The sequence below is a fragment of the Coenobita brevimanus genome, chromosome 35 (genome assembly GCF_032717465.1).
Source record: "Coenobita brevimanus isolate Jiangsu-jjx chromosome 35, ASM3271746v2, whole genome shotgun sequence".
Taxonomy (NCBI): Eukaryota; Metazoa; Arthropoda; class Malacostraca; order Decapoda; family Coenobitidae; genus Coenobita; species Coenobita brevimanus.
The window spans coordinates 5265201-5286436 of record NC_136988.1 but is presented as its reverse complement, the minus strand read 5'-3'; the positions used below and the strand labels follow the sequence as shown (position 1 = coordinate 5286436).

General features: G+C 42.7%; 1 protein-coding gene across 1 annotated transcript in view; it reads left to right on the top strand.

The window, feature by feature from the left end:
- Positions 1-21236, top strand: part of LOC145396228 (cytochrome P450 2L1-like) — a 54628-nt gene that overhangs the window by 20761 nt on the left and 12631 nt on the right. Inside the window, exon 3 of the mRNA XM_080269661.1 lies at positions 15320-15538. Coding sequence (XP_080125787.1) covers positions 15320-15538 — 219 coding nt within the window. The remainder of the gene's footprint in view (positions 1-15319; positions 15539-21236) is intronic.

The following is a 21236-nucleotide window of genomic DNA, read 5'->3' as shown; positions in this document are numbered from 1 at the left end:
CAACAACACGACCATCCTTTCTCTCATTCCCACATCACAGTTCTTGGTGGTAGTAGCAATGACACGAACCTTCCCATTATTGAAGCTTTGTACCAATATCGTTTTAACCCTTCGATTAGTGACATGGCTTCCTGTGAACTGTTATGTTTTCCACACTAGTTAAGTTTTTTACAGTACCGCACTTACTGTTTTACAGATACGTATGGCTTTCTTACTCCTACCCCATTCATTTTAGTATATATATATATATATATATATATATATATATATATATATATATATATATATATATATATATATATATATATATATATATATATCAACCTTGTGGGTGTGCAACAAGGTTGTGTGATGTCCCCATAGTTGTTCAATGTATACAGTATATGGATGGGGTGAAGAGAGAAGTGAAAACACGAGTCATGGAGAGAGGGATGGCATTGGTAATGAATGGTGAAGGATGGAATATCTCAAATTTGTTGTATGCTGATGATGCAGTACTGCTTGCAAGTACCGGACAAGAACTTGGTAGGCTAGTGCAGAGTTTTGCTGATGTCTGTAAGCGTCGTTCCTTGAGAGTAAATGTAGAAAAGAGTAAAGTGATGGTTATTGAGAGAGAAGGTGACTCCCAGTGCAATGTTACAGTGAATAGAGAGATACTGGAATGGTGAGAGAGTTCAAATACCTGGGTACAGTGATAGAAAAGAGAGGAAAATGTGCAAAAGAAGTTGAAAGTAGAGTGACACAAGGAAGAAAAGTAGCTGGTGCAATGCAGGTCTTGATAAGAAACAGAGGCTTGAGTGTTGCAGCTGCACGAGGCTTACATGAAGGAATGTTAGGGCCAACTTTAACATATGGAGGTGAGACTATGGTGTGGCATGAAAATGAAAAGTCAAGAGTAAGAGCAGTGGAGATGGGACTGCTGAAGATTGTATGTGGAGTTCAGAAGGTGGATAGGATACGAAATAATGTGATTCGTGAGAGATGCGGAGTGAGGAAGTCGGTGGACACCAGAATTGAAGAGAGCGTACCGAGATGGTATGGTCATGTGGAGAGAATGGATAACAATAGAATGGTGAAGAAGGTATATCTGAGCGAATTCGAAGGAGGGAGGAGGCGAGGTAGGCCAAGGAGAAGGTGGAGAGATATGGTGGATGAATGTGTGAGGAAGAGATGTTTGGAAGTCGGTGAGGCTAGGGAACTGACAGGAGATCGAGCTGGCTGGATGAATTTTGTGAGGAGATATGCATGATCAAGGATTTTTGGCACCCCATTTTAACGTGGCAGCTTCTGGATTGACTCTGTCGGATACGATGTGTGAAGCTACAGAACGTGGTGAATGTTTTTGGCGTATCTGATAGAGCCAGGATTCCGGGGGCTTGAATGATGAGTGAATGGAAGCGTGGCCCATTGGATTGGGCAATTTTGGGCTGTCTGGACATTGCTACTCCTCACCCTGCCCTTGGGTGGGAAAGGAGGTCCGGATGATGATATATATATATATATATATATATATATATATATATATATATATATATATATATATATCAGCAGCAGCAGCAGCAGCAGTATCCACTGCAGGACCGGCCTATCCCGACCGAAATCGGGACGATACAGCTAATGTCTCTCTACGAAGTGGCTTAGGCTGTCTGGTAGAGATTGTATGTAAGGTGAGAAGTGCTTGAAAGTGTAATTGTAGTGCTGGAGTGGCTTTGGATGTGTGTGTAGTCTGTGAACCAAGTGTAATCGGCCCGTGCAAGTCGACTGGATGCAAACATACTATACAGTAAGCGACACTGGTTCAACCACAGCACCCCTTGTGTCCGCCAGTGCAGTACATGGCCGTGTGAACACTCCCAAAGTTTATTACCCTAGCGGGGCGCGAACCCTGGTCCACCCGTGTACGAAACGCACACTCTACCTCTGTACCACAGAGGCTGTATATATATATATATATATATATATATATATATATATATATATATATATATATATATATATATATATATATATATATTGATTATTTACTATTATTTCTTAATACTTTTCTTCATATTACAGTATATAAAAGAAAAACAACAATCCTAAAAATAATAAAGCTACCAGATCTATCACAATATATAAGGTCTGTTTAATATTAACACGATTTCAAGACCATAAAGTAATTTCTTGTGTAATCACCAGGGTCTGAAGACAAAGGTGTCGAAGAACGTATGTGTAAAATTTACGTTTGTGTCAGTAACTAACTAACTGCATCCTTAACCGTAACCATATTCCCTTCAGATAGTTAGAGGGACCACAGCTATATATCTGGAAAGTTACAGCTTTAAAGCTTTTGTGATTTTCTCTAAAACGTATTTCAGGGAAAAAACTGAGTAGATTTGAGTTCTGAACTTCCCACTAGGCTAAGTGGCAAAATATTAAGCCAAACTTATTCACCAAACATATTTATCATAGGTTTTTGAACTAAACAGCTGTGTCTCAATTAGTTTCTGAGATATTTCAATTTCAAATAGGCAATTTTTAGAATAAAAATGAGTATATCACCTTCAATAACAAGTAAAGGTCATTTATATTTGGCACAAGGACTTGGGTTACCCTAGATTATAGTTGGAGACATATCAGACAGAAAAACCCCGTCCACCTGCGAGGTGGTGTAATGCTCTCCACACCTGGTAACATTGATAGGTATGGAACTTCAGGTTTCGTTCAGTCGCTAGGACAATCGAAACACAATTATCTTTACCGCTGTGCGCAATTACTGGTTGTATATAAACAATGTCCCGCCAGACAATATTTTGAAAATAACACTGTCTTTTGAATATGGTAATAAAATAGTTTCACACCATACATATTCGTATTTCATTCATATGAAACACACAGGCTTCGTAAGGGTGACTTTCGACAAACATCACGAACCATACATTTACCGACGGCCAGAGTATAAGCCATTATAACATTATTTGCATTCCTACACCTTTCATAATAATCACAAAATTATCGTGACTCCCCTCCTCCCTGACCGTGAACCTGAAACTGGTAGACCTCTTTAATCGACGCAGTTTCATAAGATGTGCCGCCACAAAAGGAGGCAGGATGGGGGGCCTGGGAGACAGGCGAAAGGAGGTGGGTGAGGAGGGGGCAATAATGGTCTGGCTGGTGAGGGGGGGGGGGCCTCTACAGGAGACGAGTGATGGGGTAGGGGAGAGTGGAGTGTGCCTGGAATCTGGGATGGGATGGATAAATGATGCGCTGGCGACATGGTGCAGAATCAGCTATTGTTTAGCGTTGATTATGAAATTTGCAAGGCTGGCTGTTAAACGTTTTGCAGAGTTTGGCACGTTAAGCAGTCTACCAGGATGTTTTGTTACATCGTCTATAGGACGACCTACTACCCCCGGGGTGGCATATTACACAAACCCTGCATTACTAGGAGTAGACTGTAGCACCAGTCGAGCAGGGCAGTACTCCCAAGATGGATGGAAAGTTGATGACAGGGAGAGCTGGAGCTCCTGTTTCATCAGCCCTCGGGACTAGTTGCATACCATCCCCATATGCTGAACCTTTTGTGTGTCTCATTAACACAGAGAGTAGGCCAGCATGCTCTGTAATACAAGTTTCTCTATCAACACGAAACTACATGCACAGTACACACTACACTTCCTTTTCCAAAATTCAAAAAGAAATCATGGTTTCGAAATACATAGCCTCGGAGTCCCCAGGAGGGGGGGGGACCATAAATGCCCCCATCTTCCGCCCCTCTCCCGGTGACGACTCGAGTTGCCTGGAACCACTGTCACTCACTTTTTCTTCATTTCTGCAACATTTGTGGCCTTTACTCTAACTTTTGCTCTGTTGAGCACCAGCTCTCCTCCTCTAATCTCATCTTCTTTTCCTAACTGAGACTCAGCTGTCTGAGGCAACTGACAGCAGACCCTTTACTGTATCCTCATACTTTCTCTATACTAATTTCAAAGCCAAAGGTGGCTCTTTTGTATGTACATGCAGCCAACTTTTCTTGCTCTCGTGTTCCTGAACTCGATTCTTCAGAATTGTCTGCACTACGGATTCGGCTTTCCTGACATTCTCTGACTAAATATGTATGCGCTGTTTACTTATCCCCTAATTCTACTATCAAAAAATTCTTCAACTATCTTACTTCTACGATGGAACACATTCTATCCATTTCTGCTTTCTCTGAAACCTCCATTCTAGGAGATTTCAGTGTTCATCACCACCTTTGGCTCTCCTCTCCTTTCACTGATCCACCTGGTGAACAAGCCTACATTTTCTCTATCCTTAATAACCTTGAGCAACTTGTACAGCACCCTGCCTGTATCCCTGACTGCTTTGTAGAGAGCTCCAACATACTTGACCTCTTCCTTACAACTAATCCTTCTGCTTACATGGTTAATCTTTTCTCACTGTTGGGCTCCTTCGATCACAACCTTATCACCTTATCCTGTCCTATCACTCCAATGCGGCCTGTGGACCCTCCAGGAAACGTCATCTGTGGTACTTTGTAGCTGTGGATTGAGAGGCCCTCAGGCAGCACCTCTTTGACCTTCCGTGGAACGATTATTGCTTCCATGGGCGGGAGCCATCTGAGTGTGCCTTGCCCATTATGGAGGTTATTCTCTCGAACATGGAAGCATACATTCCTTTCTCATATCCACTGACTATTGCAAGAAAGCCTTGATTTGATCACGCTTGTTCTAATGCTGTCCACAACAAGGAGAGGGCCAATAAAAGGTACCACAGACAACCCATCCCTCAATCACATCTTTTTTATGTTTCTGCCTGGAATCATGCTAAGTCTGTTCTTCGCTCTGCAAAAAATAGTTATCCGTACTAAATGCTCTCAACTCTCCAAGTCGAATTCTTCCCGCTCCTTTTGGCACATTGCCAAAAACCTTTCTAACAACTTTATCTCATCATCCTTCCATCCTCTTTTCTACTCTGATGGTTCTGTAGCTATTTCTTCTACTGATAAAGCAGATCTCTTCGCTCAGATCTTCTCCTCCAATTTCACCTTAGCGATTCCCTGTTCCTCCATCATTTCCCCCCTCTGACTTCCTCATGGCTGACATTAAAATTTCTTCAGTTGATGTATTTTCTGCCATCACAGGCGTGAATACTAACAAGGCATATGGGGCTGATGGAGTCCCTCCTGTTGTTCTCAAGAACTGTGCTTCTGTGCTTACACCCTGCCTAGGCAAACACTTTCACCTTTGTCTATCAACTTGTACCTTTCCTTCTTGCTGGAAGTTTGCTCTCATTCAGCCAGTCTCAAAGAAGGGTGACCATTCCCAACCCTCAAACTATCATCCAATTGCTTTAACATCTTGTATCTCAAAAGTTTTTGTGTCAATTTTTAATTGAAAAATTTTAACCCGCCGTGTGTCAGCGCCGTTTTAAAACGGTCTGATGAAAATCTGCGGTCAGCACCAGTTGTGTTTTAAAATGGCTTAAAATTAAAACGTTCACTGTGACTGCTTATTCAAGATTTGTGGGTACAAATTGGCAGGCATGAATGTTAGCTGTTCCTCCACCATGCCCCAGGTGGTCAAGGCCATACACCCATTCGCTCCCCACCTCATGCTCACTCTGCCTGTGTGCCTCACCCAGTGCTGTACATAGTGAAGACAGGTTGTAAATATTTTCTAGTAAGTGTAGGGACTATACATGGTGAAATCAAGTTGTAAATATTTTCTTATAAGTGTAAGTACTGTATGTAATGAAGTCAAAGTGTAAATACCTTCTTGTAAGTGCCAGGACTGTACATAATGAAGTCAGGTTGTACAGACTTCGGAATAAGTTCGTTTCCTTTTCCGTGTCTGTAACACCACTTGATGGAGAGGTATCCCCTCCTCCCTTCCTCATAGTCCCACACTCCCACCCAACCCCCCCACTCTCTCTCCAACCCCATATCCCCACCCAGTACCCTCCATACTCTCGCTTACAGCCAGCTAGGGGTTTCTATACTTCAAGCACCTCTCCAATTACATGTAGTCCGAACAACTAATAAAGAAATAGTACAGTATATTGCATATCATAAACCAAATTAGGAAAAGGGTTTACTACGCTGTGTGTGTGTGTGTGTGTATGTGTGTATGTGTGTGTGTGTGTGTGTGTGTGTGTGTGTGTGTGTGTGTGTGTGTGTGTGTGTGTGTGTGTGTGTGTGTGTGTGTGTGTGAGAGAGAGAGAGAGAGAGAGAGAGAGAGAGAGAGAGATGTAGTGCCCGTAAGTGATAATGAGTTGTATCTGGTTCATTTTAGGACCAAAAGTTTGGTTTAATGAGTGTTGCTAGGGTATAGTCGTTTCCATGTGAACGTGATCAGAATGTAGATTAAGTTACCTAGTTGCTAAATCATTTTATTTCCTACTGTAATTTATTAGTATTAAGTCTTTTTATAATACTAAAATCTTGAGCGAGTAGGATTATATGCATGGCCAGTGTATGGGCGGATGTAGTGCCCGGAAGTGATAATGAGTTGTATCATGTCTATTTTAAGACCAAAAGTCCGGTTTAGTGAGAAAGTGTGGCCAGGGTATGGCTGTTTCCATGTGAACGTGATCAGAATGCTAAGTCATTTTTTATCTACTGTATTTTATTAATATTAAGTCTCTTTATAATATTAAAATCTCAAGCGGGTTGGAATGTGCCTATGGTCAGTATAATGTACGCATGCGCAAAGTCATGTGAGGCACGATGATTTTTAGTGTTTTTCTTTTTTTCGATGCAAGTGTATTGAGAGAGGTTGTGGACAGTGATTCTTGTAACTAGAGAATGTCATTTTTTTCGGGTAATCAATTGCAAGGGGAAAGGCATCACATTGAGTCTATCAAGAATAATGAAAATTGTAAATTGTGTAAGCCGTCATCTCCCCCTCCCCCTTTCCACCACGCAAGATTGGCGTGACTTGCTCATCGACCATGAAATGTGACGGGTGGTCGGTACTGTCGTCATCCATCTCCCCTTCCCCCCTCCAAGGAATTCTGAAATGTGCATCGATCATGCAAGGTGATGCCATTAGCCTCATTTGAAAAGCGAGTCCTGAGTTCCCGCTCACCTCCCTTGTATTCTGTGAGCTGGATAGTGATCGGGTCCCGGTGAGGGAGTCAAGGTCCCAGTGAATGAGTCAAAGTCCAAATGTGGAAGTCAAAGTCCCAGTGTGGAAGTCAAGGTCAAACATATCAAGATCGGACCAGTGAACTATGCGCTCAGGGACAATAATGGAGAGCCACATTGGACTGAACCTGTGACAAAGGAGCTAAGATTTGTGGAATTTGATTCTAGGGCCACATATTTGTTGAATAACGTGCCAACTGATTCAGGATTATTTTGTTAGGCTAGTAGATGGGAAGATCTCTACCTGTTTTTTTGGTCTTGTTAATACACATTTCCTCACACTCGAACTTTATTGTTTGTATAACCCTTGAGAACTGGTGGTACAGAGCTTACCTAGTAGCTTGTTAATGTGTAACCTAGGAGCATTTTGGGAAATTGCGAAGGTCGGGCTTGGGTTGGCGTTAGAGACTGGCCGCATCATTTTGGCATGCTACCACTCTTACCTTGGCCACTTGAAAAGTAGAAAATGCAACCGAAGAGGCCGTTATTGTGAGAGAGCCTCCATCAGTCCGAGTTCCCGACCGTTCCAGCACGCAGTGGTCATCAGTAGTGACTTGACTTTTGCCCCTTTTGACCACGCAAAAGTCTGGATCACATAGCGTACTAGTACAGAGAGAGAGAGAGAGAGAGAGAGAGAGAGAGAGAGTTAAAAGACAGGAAGCGACGGGCAGAGAGGGAGAGCGAGTGGTAAAATGAGAAAGGAGAGGGCACTTATGGAGAAAATAAAAAGAGGAGAGGCAAGGAGAGAACAACGAGAGTTAAAAAAGAGACAGAGAGTGAGAAGAAGTGACTGAGAGGTGAAATGAGATACAAGCAGTGTGAAAAGGAAAGAGAAAAGGGAGATGTGACTCGAAAGGCCGGGAGACAGGGAAGTAGAGACAAAATAGGAGACAGCTGGGAGAAAATGGAATGGAGCAAACATAGAATTAGAGATAACAAAAGGAGAAAGTGGGAAAGACAGCTGCAGAATGGAATACTGAGAACGATAATGAGAAAAATTAGAAAAGGAGGCAAGGTAACAGGGAGGAAGAAGAAAGTGTGTTATTCTGGCAAGGACGCAGGGAAAGACCTAAGCAGGATAAGACGAAAGCATTGAGGCTGAGTAGAACGACTGACACTCAACTAAAAAGGGCGGGAGAGAAATAGAGAAATTAGAGAAATCTGCGGAGAGAAAGTAGAGATTAAGGATGGGAAGAAAACAGGTTAATTTTTAGGGAAAGAAAGGAGAGGGGGATGTTAAGAAGGGAAGACAAGGAGAGGGAGAAGAAGGGAGGGAAAGACAGTGGGAAGTGCGGAATGAAAGGGAATTCGGGTGACAGGGAGAGACGGAGAATGGAGAGAGAAAAAGGAGCATGCAGTTTTTACTGGGGAAAGAAAGCAGTGAAGGAAATGGATTTAGTTCAAGTAAAGAAATACGGAGAGAGTAATGGAGAGAGAGAGGGAAAAAAAAGGTAACACATGTGACAGATGAAAAAAGTAAGACAAAGTAGTGACAGGGAGGGAGAAAGAAGACTGAGGTAAGGAGGGAGTGACAGAGGAGGAGCGAGAAGAAGGAAAGGAAAGAGAGAGGAAGGTAGGGACTGAGCAGATAGCTATAACGAAGGGGGAGGGAGGGAGAAGGAAACTGGGGATGAGACAAAAGATCGAGAGAGAGAAAGAGAGAGGGGGGGGGCGGCAGGGGCACTACATAGACAGGCACAGACAGATAGGTCGACAAATATTCAGACAGTGTGTGTGTGTGTGTGTGTGTGTGTGTGTGTGTGTGTGTGTGTGTGTGTGTGTGTGTGTGCTTCCGTCCCTGTGTCACTTCTATAACGTTGTTCCATTTTTTCACCTGCGTGTTTTCCTCTTCTCTGCTTCAGTTTCTCCTCTCACTCACATTTTTTATCATTATTTCTCCTGATTGTTCTTACCATTCCAAGTCTCTTTCTCTCGGAGAGAGAGAGAGAGAGAGAGAGAGAGAGAGAGAGAGAGAGAGAGTTGCTGTGGAATTTTGGTCGCTTGAAAAAGACATATGTCGACTTTAAGGTATGAGGTTCGCCTGAGGGCTGTGGGACTTTTCTAGTACTGTAGAAACTCGTAGACTACGAGGTCAGCTCAATAAAGTGTTTAAAATCTGAATGGATTCCACAGTCATTACATACAAAGTTGCTTATTCTTAACGCGGATTCGGCACAGAACCATGGATGGAAGCTGTAAATGAGAAAATGTACTAGCAGAATTACGTGAAAACTTTTTCATGTGCAAGATCTGCTCCATATGGAACTGACTCAACATGGACGTTGTTAACACTACAGTAGAGAAGTTTAAGGGATTCATCGGCAGGATCTTACACTAGAGTAAATGTGAACTGGATATGCATCCCCAGGCAAACAAGAAGTATCTCCACAGTCATAGTCATTAAAATCCTAACTTTTCCTTGTAATTCCTGTGTGTGTGTGTGTGTGTGTGTGTGTGTGTAAAAAGGTGTCTACTACCGCAACATTTAATCACAGCAGATTTATTCTCTCTCTCTCTCTCTCTCTCTCTCTCTCTCACACACACACACACACACACACACACACACACACACACACACACACACACACACACACACACACAGTGTAGTAAACCTTTTCCTAACTTGGTTTATGATATATACTGTACTATTCCTAAATTAGTTGTTCGGACTACACGTAATTAAAGAGGTGCTTAAACTACAGAAACCCCTAGCTGGCTGTGAGCGAGAGTATGGAGGGTACCGGGTGGGGTTATGGGGTTGGAGAGAGAAGTGCGGGGGTTGGGTGGGAGTGTGGGACTATGAGGAAGAGACGAGGAGGGGATAGCTCTCCATCGAGCAGTGTTACGAACACCTTAGTCCACGAAGGAGGAATCGAACTTACTCCGACGTCTGTATCTGTCTTCAAGTAAGTGTAAGATAATGCATTCACAGTGAGAGAGACACGCAAACTTTGACAGATGTTAAAGTAATAAGTAATCAGAAAAGTGTACTGAACATTGCTATACCTTCCCAGCATAAATACCTGAGTCTATCCTACATAGAAAACGACTTTCTCTCACGTACCAGGTGAGCGTGAGAGAGCGGGAATACCTGTATACGAGTATGCAGGACTAAATAAAACTCATTTCTGAGCTTCGGTGAGTATTTTAATGGCGAAATTCGTTGTTTTCACATCAAAATGTATCATTTTAGCAAAAAAAAAAAAAAAAAAAAAAAATGGCCAGCACGGAGGCGACCCATAAGACTAAACATAGCTGGCATGCGGCCGATTAAAGCATCTTTCCAATCACAACCTTCTTTCTGATCGTCAGTACGGGTTCCGTCAGGGACGCTCCACTGGCGATCTTCTCACCTACCTTTCAGACTCCTGGTCATCCTCCTTTCGGGACTTTGGCGAAAGCTTTGCCATTGCACTTGACATCTCAAAGGCTTTCGATCGAATCTGGCATAAATCTTTAATTTCCTAATGCCCTCTTACCGTTTCTATCCATCTATCTCTGCCTTCATCTATAGTTTCCCTTCTGGTCTTTCTATAGCTGCTGTTGTAGACGGCAATCGTTCTTCTCTTAGATCTATCAACAGTGGTGTTCCTCAGGGCTCTGTCCTATCACCAACTCTCTTCCTTTTATTCATCAATGACCTTCTAAGCTGTGCATGTAACCGTATCCATTCATACGCTGATGACTCCACCCTTCACTTTTCCATTCGGTTCCCACAACGTCCATCTCAACAGTTACTTCAGCAAACAAGGGATGAGGCTATGGCACACCTAATGTCTTTCTTGGCTCGTATCTCTGACTGGGATAAAATAATCTGGTTGTTTTTAATGCATCTAAGACTCAGTTCTTACACCTATCAACCTGACAAAATCTTCCACAGGTACACCCACTAATGATTAATATTACTCAGCTTAATCCTTCATCATCCTTGAACATGCTTGGGGTTTCATTTACTCAGGACTTATCTTGGAAAGGTCATATTACATTTCTTGTAAAATCTGCTTCCAAGAGATTAGCTGTGCTAAGCTGACTCCGTTCCTTCTTTACTCCTGCACAATTGTTGGCTCTATACACGGGTTTTATCCGCCCCTGTGTGGAGTACAACTCTCATGTGTGGGAAGGTTCCCCACATACATCTTTTCTCAATAGGGTAGAGTCCAAGGCTTTTCGTCTCATTAACTCTCCTCCTCTTACTGACTCTCTTTAACCTCTGTCTCTTTGCCGCACTGTTGGATCTTTATCTCTTTTCTATCGCTACTTCAATGGTCACTGCTCCTCTGAACTGTCTGCTTGCATTCCTCCACCTCTACGATGGGTGCGTAGCACCCGCCTAGCAGCAAACTCTCATCCCTTTTCTGTCCAACTCTCTAATAAAGAGTTAACATTACTCCCAATCCTTCATTTATGCAACAGGACAACTCTGGAACTGTCTCCCTCTGTCTGTATTTCCTGCTTCCTATGATCGCAGTGTGTCCAGGCATCTCGAAATGATCGGATCTTGAATTTGGCTCTCTCTTGTTTTTTGTTTTTCTCTTGGAGGGAACAGTTATTGCCGGCTCGTGGCCTTTGGTTCCTTCTTCCTCGGGGAAAAAAAAAAAACATGGTGATCTAAGAAACGTCCCGAGAATGTTTGTGTTATGTCGCACTTGTAATAGCTATTTGGAGCTTTTTTTTTTTCTTTTTTTTTTTTCATTTACGTGTAACATCATGGATGGCGACTGTAATATCGAAAGCAGAGTAGTTGGAGGGAGGAATTTCCTCAAGCCACAATAAATGATAGTTAACAGTAGTGATTCGTGCCTGTGGTTCTCGTTAATATATGAATGGCACCGATGTATTAAAAAACGTGATTACCCAAGGGGAGAATGGACTGGTTCCAGAGCACAAGTGTCGATACTAGGGTGGGCTATTAGGTGGGAAGAGAGGCGTCTTACCAGCTGTATTACATGATCTTTATGTCCGATTACTGTAAACCTTATACTGGTTGGGTAAATCGTGGTAGGAAGGACGTGTAACTGTTGAGGAGCGTCCACACGTGTACTGGAACATGTGTTGACAACACAGCTGGCAACATGTTTGAATACATGCACGTAGCAGTATTTGGACAGATGTATGCAAACATGTTACAGTGCGGCTTCAAACATGCTGGCGGCAGAGGTGATGTGTTAAGTGTGTCCATACGAGGCAGCTGAGACTTCATCATGATGTTGCCAACATGATCCTGGACGATGCTGTTCCCAGTATGTTTGCATCTTGTTCATTTTTGTGTTGTTTACATGTTGCCAGCACTTGTTCTAGCGCACATGTGGACGCATCCTCAAGCAATCTGATTCATAACCTCAGCATTCAGTTCACTGTGCGCCCCTCCCCCTCCCCGACATCTGCGTGCACTCAGACATGGGTATTGACGGGGAGGGGATAATTATAGCCGTAATGTCTGCTACACCATGAACAGCGCTTCACTTGTTTATACATCCATGACAGTGATTCCCCTGCCTTCTTTAATGGATTGCAATATCCGCCGTTATTCAACCAGGACAACAGCTCCTGCTGTGATGTGTGGCTCAGACGTTGCTCTCCATGAACAAGGCAATGGTCCTCGTATTTATCTTTATCCTGTCAGTTTCATACAGTGTGAACGCTACTCAGTTGTTTAGCATAACAAAACACTGCAGATAAATTGTGTGTTTGCATTTAATACATTCGATTTCTGTAACTAATGGCATAGTTGAGGTAATATACACGTGCTCAGATTGGATTACTTCAGACACTACAAGCTTGTTCCACCATTATTGGCTCGAAGATTTGTGAAGGAATGCTTGAGGCATACGACAGTCGCTCAGTATGAACCTAAATATAACTAATAACCAATGGCAATCTGTAAATTCAACAGCCAATCATGGCATACAGAAAGCGGTAGCATAAACCTGAGTTAAGTAAATCCACTATTATTTTACATCGGTGCCATACTGCTGCACAGTTATTGACTTTATACACGGGTTTTGTTCGCCCCTGGGTAGAGTACAATTCTCATGTGTGGGGAGGCCCCCTACATACAGCTCTTCTCAACAAGGTGGAGTCAAAGCCTTTCCGTCTCATTAACTCTCCTTCTCTTACTGGCTGTCATCAACCTCTGTCTTTCCCAGCACTGTTGGATCTTTATCTCTTTTCCGTCGCTGTTTCAATGTCACTGCTCCTCTGAACTGTCTGCTTGCATACCTCTACTACAAACTCTCATCCCTTTTCCGTCCAGTATTCTAAAGCAAGAGTTAACCGTTACTCCCAGTATTTCATTTATGCAATAGGGCAACTCTGGAACTGTCTCCCTCTGTCTGTATTTCCTATTTCCAATGATCTCCAGTCTTTCAAACGCAGTGTGTCCCGGGAACTTGAAATGAACGGATCTTGAATTTGGCTCTCTTTTTTTTTTTTTTTTTTCTTGGAAGGAAGGGTTTGCGGGTTCCTGACCTTTGGTTCCTTCTTCCTTGCATAAAAAGAAAAAGAGTGAGAACCGTAGGAACTATCATTACTGTCAGAGTGCTTGTATATATTGGCAATAAAGGAAAACTCTTCATAGGTCTATCTCTAATCGGTTTACGATATTAGTCGTCATCCATGATGATACTATGTAATAGGCAACAAGACTATGACAACATCTGACAAATTGTAGGGACGTGTTATATACTTACACATTAACAAATAGTCACCATACTCATAATATTTCACCATACTTATAATACAAGGATACTGAGCCACCAAGTGGAAACTGTAGCTCGAATTAAATCAAACCATGACGGTCAGTTAAACACGTGGCAACGTCAGCATAACAGTTCATGGTCTGACTGTAAAATTTCATATTCGCCATGAAACAATGATTTGGCCCAATCATCACCTTGTAATCTATCCCTCCCACTGTGCCCTTGTCGTCTACTAAAGCCCACTGACCACTATCCCATCACCCCTCTACCATAGTCCCAGCTTCTACCATTATTGCCCCTTTCCGAACCCACCGCCCTCCTTCTTTCTCTCATGTCCCCCACCTCCGACCCTGCCGCCTCCTGTGGAGCCACCTCCTTTATGTTGTGAACTTATATCGATTTCAGAGGTCTACCAATATCAGTTCACGGTAGGAAGGATGTGCGTCACGATAATTCTCTGTACATTGATAGTTGTGGGGAAGCTTGGAGCTATGACTCATATGATGAATAATTATCAGTATTTTTTTATATTACCAGCAGCAACTGCGCACAGCGGCAGTGATCACCACATTCGGTTCGTCCTAGCGACCGAGAGAAACCTGGTGAAGGTCCATACTTGTCAGTGTTACCAGATGCAGAGAGCATTACACTACCTCGCTGGTGGATGGGGTGTTTCTGTTTGATGTGTCAGCAACTTTACCTTCATATGTAATATCATCAAGATCGAAGAAAAAAAAAGTGCAAAGAAAAATAACAATAATGACAATAACAACAAGCTTCACTAATTATCTGGCGAAGCTTCTTGCTATAAGAAACATTCCTAAAGTTGACCTCACCTGCTGATATTCCAATAGTCGGCCTCACCTGCTACAATAAAGGTTTCGCCAAAGAGTCCTGCCATGGTTCCGCCCATGGAGGTACAACAGGGACCTCCATGGTCCCGCCACTGTCACGGGACCTCACTATCCCCTACCAGTATGGCGGCCACTCTCTCACGCGGCCTTCGCTCAGCTTGGATAATTGTCGCCTCCATCCTTATTTTACCTCCGTGCCCTTGACACCTTGAATATATCCTGATAGCAGATAACTCAATTTAAAAATTTAAAAATAAGCCATACAAATCATCTCTAATCTTTATTTCAGAAATTGCCTTTTCTCATGGTCAAATTTGGCACAATGGACTTTGCAAATTCCATGGGCAATATCAATCTCCTGCAGTTAAAATAGTCTATAATGTGCTGAATAAAATTGCCTGGAGACAGCAGAACTATATACAAAACACATTAATGTACTCAATAGCTTTGAAATCCAATCTGCACATAAACATCTCTTGGTCTTTTACAGGAATCACCTTTTTAACTTGGTCAGGCATGGCACAATGGACATCGCTTTTCCCTGAGGGAACAACGTGGAGAAAAATTCGTAAGAGTTGATGGCATAGAAATGTAATGAATTTTTCGAAAATGAATTAAAATCTCTGATCTATCTTCAGGACTCGCATTTTCAAATGGTCAGGTGTGGCAAAATGGACGTCGCTTTGCCCTGCGGCACCTGAAGGACTTCGGCATGGGCAAGAGCAAGATGGAGGGCACCATTGAGCGGGAGGTCTCGGCTCTGCTGGACCATCTCGGCAGCACGGCGGGAAAACCTAATGAGCTGGGCCATAACTTAAACGTGGCCGCCTTAAACGTCCTTTGGAGACTGGTTGCAGGTGTGTGGGTCTTGGTTTTCATCTTTGTGGTGCTGGAGACGGACGCCTTCACGCGGCTGCACCGATTTTGCTGAGTAGTTCCTCGTCACGCAATTTCTTTCCCCTAAAAGATCAGTCCACCAGGTTCATGTTCAGATGAGCCTGGGGTTGCAACTACATCAACAACAACAACAACAACAACAACAACAACAACAACTACTACTACTACTACTACTACTACTACTACTACTACTACTTCTACTACTACTACTACTACTACCACCAGTGCTACTACCACCACCACCACCACCATCGCCACCACTACCACCACCACCGCTACTACTGCTATTACTACTAGTACCACTACTTTTTTCTGTCAACATCACCTCCATCCATTGGTGAATTATATTGTGAAGATCAAAAGCAACCTTCCTAATACAGTTCATCATTTGGAGTTGTAATGTGAAGGTTAACACTAACCCTCATATTACAATCCGTTGGCCCCAAGCACGCCAGCGGCTGTGGTTACCAACCATCTACTATTACTACTACTGCTACTACTACTACTACTACTACTACTACTGTTACTTCTATTACTACTATCACTACTACTACTACTACTACCACTACTGAGCAACCACAACAATAACAACAACAACAACAACAACTACTACTACTACTACTACTACTACTACTATTACTTCAAATACTACTACCGCTATCCTACTGATGCGGTATGCATACTGTTTCTCTCTCTCAGTGGGCTTATTATCACCCGACCCTGCTGCGGCGGGGCTGGGGACGGGTATCGTTTTCACTCGGTTGTCTGTATGTTTTTTTTTTTGTTTATTTGTCTGTCTGTCTGGCTGATGACTAATTTACTAGAAAACTACAGGCACGATTTTGACTAAAAGTACAGGGACGATGGGCTATGACCTTCTGCTCAAGTTAATAAATTTTGGGCCTAATTGGGCCAAGGCCAAGGCTGTAGGCCCCAAAAAAGTAAAAAAAAAAAAAAGGGAGGGGGAGATGGGTAAAATCGTTTTTTCACCACAACTCCTTTCAAATACGCCATATTGACATAAAAGCAAAACCTAAAGGTGCAGCTTTCATTTATGCATCCTATAACATGCCTCATTACATCAGGGAGGTCACCTTCAAGTTAGTGGTAAGGGGGTCGATGTCAGGTGGGTAGGGCCTAAAATTTCAAAGGGTCATAAAATCAAACATTTTCACCAGATTTACTCCATTTGATATGTGACATCTTTCTCTAAATATCCTGTTGTGTTTATAAGTAAGCACTAAAGTTACTGCCGGGAACGAGTTTGCTATGCTTTCGCATCGTTACTCGTTTGTTTCTTTGTATGTCTGTCTGTCTGTCTGTCTGATTGTCTGTTAAGAACTTTACGTGAAAGCTACTGGTACCATTTTGAATAAAGTTATAGGGACGATGGGCTATGGCGTTCTGATCACCTGAATAAATTTTGGGCCAAATTAGGCCAAGGTCTAGGTTGTAGGCCCCAAAATGTAAAAAAATCAAGGAAGAGTAAAAATCAAATTTCCGTCATAATTCCTTTCAAATTCGTCATAATGACATGAAACCAAAACCTAAAGGCGCATCTTTCAAGTTTACATCCTATAACATGCCTCATTACACCAAGGGGATCACCCCCTAGTTAGCGGAATAGGGGTCAGTGTCAGGTGGGTTGGGCCTAAAATTTAAAATGGCCATAAATTATCAATTTTCACCCGATGTACTCCAAATTTGATGTGTGACATCACTGACTAGATATCGTGTTGTGCTTATACGCCATCACTAAAATTATTGCCGGGGACGGGTTTGCTGTGTCTTGGCACCGCTACTTGTTTGTTTGTCTGTCTCTCTGTCTGTGTGTCTGTAACTTTACACGAAAAAAACTGGTGTGATTTTGATTAAAATGTCAGAGATGATGACCTATGACATTTTAATCAACTGATTAAATTTGGGGCCAAATTGGGCCTAGGCCGAGTCTGTAGACCCCCAAAATGTAAAATGTTAAAATTGTTTTTTCGCTGAAACTCCTTTCAGATTCGTCATATCGACAATAAACCAAAAGCTAAATGTGCATATTTCAAATGTGCATCCTATAACATGCTCCAGTACATCAGGGGGGTCACCTCCCAGTTAGCGGTTGGGGGGTCAGTGCCAAGTGGGTCAGGCCTAAAATTTCAATTAGTCATAAAATCGTCAATTTTCGCCCGCTATACTCCAAGTTTGGTATGTGACACCTTTGACTAGATAATCTTTTGTATTTATACGACAGCACTAAAATTACAGCCGGTGATAGTTTTGCTGTGCCCGGCACCGCTTCTTGTTGTTTTGATTTTGTGATTATAGTTCTCTCTCTCTCTCTCTCTCTCTCTCTCTCTCTCTCTCAGTTATTCCTTTGGTCATTAACATACACCAAACAGTAATATGTGCTTCGAAATTCAAATTAATGCTAGAATACTTTAATAATTATTCTCACACAGTATAATCAAGGAAAGACTGGTGTTACGGTATCACTGACGAAAAAATCATCATCTTCGGAGAGATGTGTGTTGAATTTCTATGCTCTTGACAACACTTGATAAATAGTGGCTAAGTTACTGAATGATAACAATGCATAGCTTCACACACAAGAAATAGTAGTAGTCTGTCTATCTATCTATTGCCAGAGGCCTCAATCCCGTTCGGGGTGGCCACAAACATATCGCCTCCAAGTCGCCCTGTCCCCCGCCATTTCACTCCCCCCGCTCGCAGCTCACACCCCCCACTCTCATATACCTCTCCACCCCATCCCTCCATCTCATCCTTGGCCTCCTCTTCCCTCTTCCCCCCTCCACCTCACTCACATACACTCTCTTCTTCAGTCTTTCACCCTCCATCCTCTCCACATGGCCAAACCACCTCAGTGTATTCCTCCTAACTCTTCCTATCACATCCACATCCACACCACAATGCTCCTTTATATCCTCATTTGTCAGCCTGTCTCTCCATGTGACTCCACAGGCTCCTCTTAAATAACTCATTTCCACTGCTCTCAGCCTTGACTTGTGTCCTTCAAGCAACGTCCAAGCTTCACTTCCATACGTTAGAGTTGGTATCACAATACTGTCATGTAGTAACCTTTTCACTTCCATGCTGACTTCCCTGCTTCTTATCACTGCTTTCAAGGAACCAGCAACCTTTCTTCCCTGCTGTACCCTTTCAAGCACTTCACCCTCCAAACCTCCATCCTTACTCATCACACTACCCAAGTACTTAAACATACTCACATTTTCCAATTCCTCACCATCCAACCTCGCTGTACATTCACTGACTTCACCTCTCTCAAAGACCATCACTTTACTCTTCCCTACATTCATCTTTAGATTCCGTTTCTTACACACTCTCCCAAACTCATCCACCAAGCCTTGCAGCTCTCCTTCGTCTTCACTCAACAACACAGTATCATCTACAAACAACAGTACAGGGAGTTTCCAAACACTACCCTCTCTCATCAGGGCCACTCCAATATCCACTGCCCTACCTTGTACCTCTTTTATAACCCATCCTTGTACAGATTGAACAACCATGGAGACATGACACATCCCTGTTTCAACCCAACCTTCAAAGAGAAAAATTCACTTAGTTCACCATCCACACGCACTGCAGCCTTAGTATCATTATACATACTCTTCACAGCATTCAACACCTTCCCACCTACTCCATATATTCTTAATACTTTCCACAATCCTTGTCTATCCACCCTGTCATATGCTTTCTCCAAATCCATGAAGGCCGCATACAACTTCTTTCCCTTCTCTAGAAACTTTTCCACTAAAGATCTAAGAATGAGTATCTGATCTACACAACCTCTTCCCTTAATAAAGCCTCCCTGTTCTTCTCCAATTATTTCCTCTGTTCTTTCTCTACCTTTGTCAATAAATATCCTACCATACACTTTTCCTATAATACTAAGAAGACAAATGCCCCTCTGATTACCACACACTTCTTTTTCCCCTTTTCCTTTGTACAAGGGAATAATTATACCTGACTTCCAATCCTCCGGGACTCTACCTTCCTCCCAGGCCAATCTGCACATTTTCCACATCCATTATACTACTATCTCTCCCCCATACTTCAGCATTTCACCACACACTCCATCAATTCCTGGGGCTTTCCCCAATTTAACTTTCTTCATTGCTTCCACAAGTTCTATTCTCCTGATTTCTTCCTGTCTTCTCACCTCCCTCCTTCTCCCAGTCATTCCCCAGCCACTTATACTTGCATTTCTTCCATCCTCTATGTTCAACAATTCCTTAAAATGTTCTCTCCATCTGCTCACTTTTTCTCCCTTCTGCACTAGTAATCTACCATTTTTATCTTTCACTCCCTTGCTAACTTCACTTCCACCCTGTCTTACTCTTTTCACCTCTTTCCAGAACATTTTCTTACAGTCCGTCCACTTTACGCTCAAATTCCTTCCAAATTCCTCATCCGCTCTCTTCTTACTCTGTCTTACTAATCTTTTTACCTCTCACTTTCTTTCTACATATAACTCTATCTTCCACCTCTCAACTTCTTCCACGCCTCTATTTCTCATTCATTCGTTGTATGCTTTCTTCTTTTGTGCCACAGCCTGTCTCACCTCTTCATTCCACCACGCTGTTCCTTGCACACCCCTCCGTCTTCTCTTCATCCCACACACCACATCACATGCTGCACATATTTCTTCTGTAAATATCCTGCACACACCTTTTACGTCCCCCATCTGCTCCAGTTCATATTTGACCAATCGTTCCTCCACTTCTCTCTTATACTCTGCCTTTTTCTCATCCTCTTGTAACCTTTCCACTCTCCTTACAAATACTCCTTCCCGTTCTTATCTCTCTTCTATTTCTCCATCCTAATTGGATCTTGATTCTGGCCACCACCAAGTAGTGGTCAGAAAGTCCACTCTCCCAACCTCTGTAAGTTTTTGCATCCATTACACATTTTCGCATCCTTTCATCCACACGCACATAATCAATCATTGCCTTCCTTTCATTCAGTTCACCACCCACCCTTCTCATCACTCGCCATGTATACCTGTGGATCATTTTATGCCTGAAGAGGGTATTGGCTATCACCAACCCCTTCCTAGCACAAATGTCCACTAACGCACTGCCATTCTCATCTATCTCAGCAGACACATCCCACTCACCAACTATTCCATCCACCTTCAGATTCCCTACTTTACCATTCATATCACCAATGAATATAATAGTAATAGTAGTAGTAGTAGTAGTAGTTGCAGCTGTAGTAGTAGTAATAGAAGTAGTGATAGCAGTATTATCAGTAGTAGTGGTAGCATTTGTCGTAGAAGTACTTGCAATCACAGGCTCATCTGGATGTGAACCCTGTGGACCTCAGGCTGACGTTCTCCTCCTGCAGCCCGCCATCTTCCTTCAGGGAGTAGGAGAGGGACTAAGGGATGTTTGTTTAACTTGCAGCTCCACCGCATGATTATACCAGTGCTACCACCTGAAGGCGTCTCTTTCCATCACCGATACAATCCAACAACAAATTAGCGTTTCGGCATAGATGACGAAGTGATAATCTATTTCGCCAATATTATCATGGCGGACACTGAGGTTTATTTATTATAGTACTACTGCTATTGTACAACTACTACTACTACTACTTTTTTTTTGTAATAGATCACGTCCACTGGAT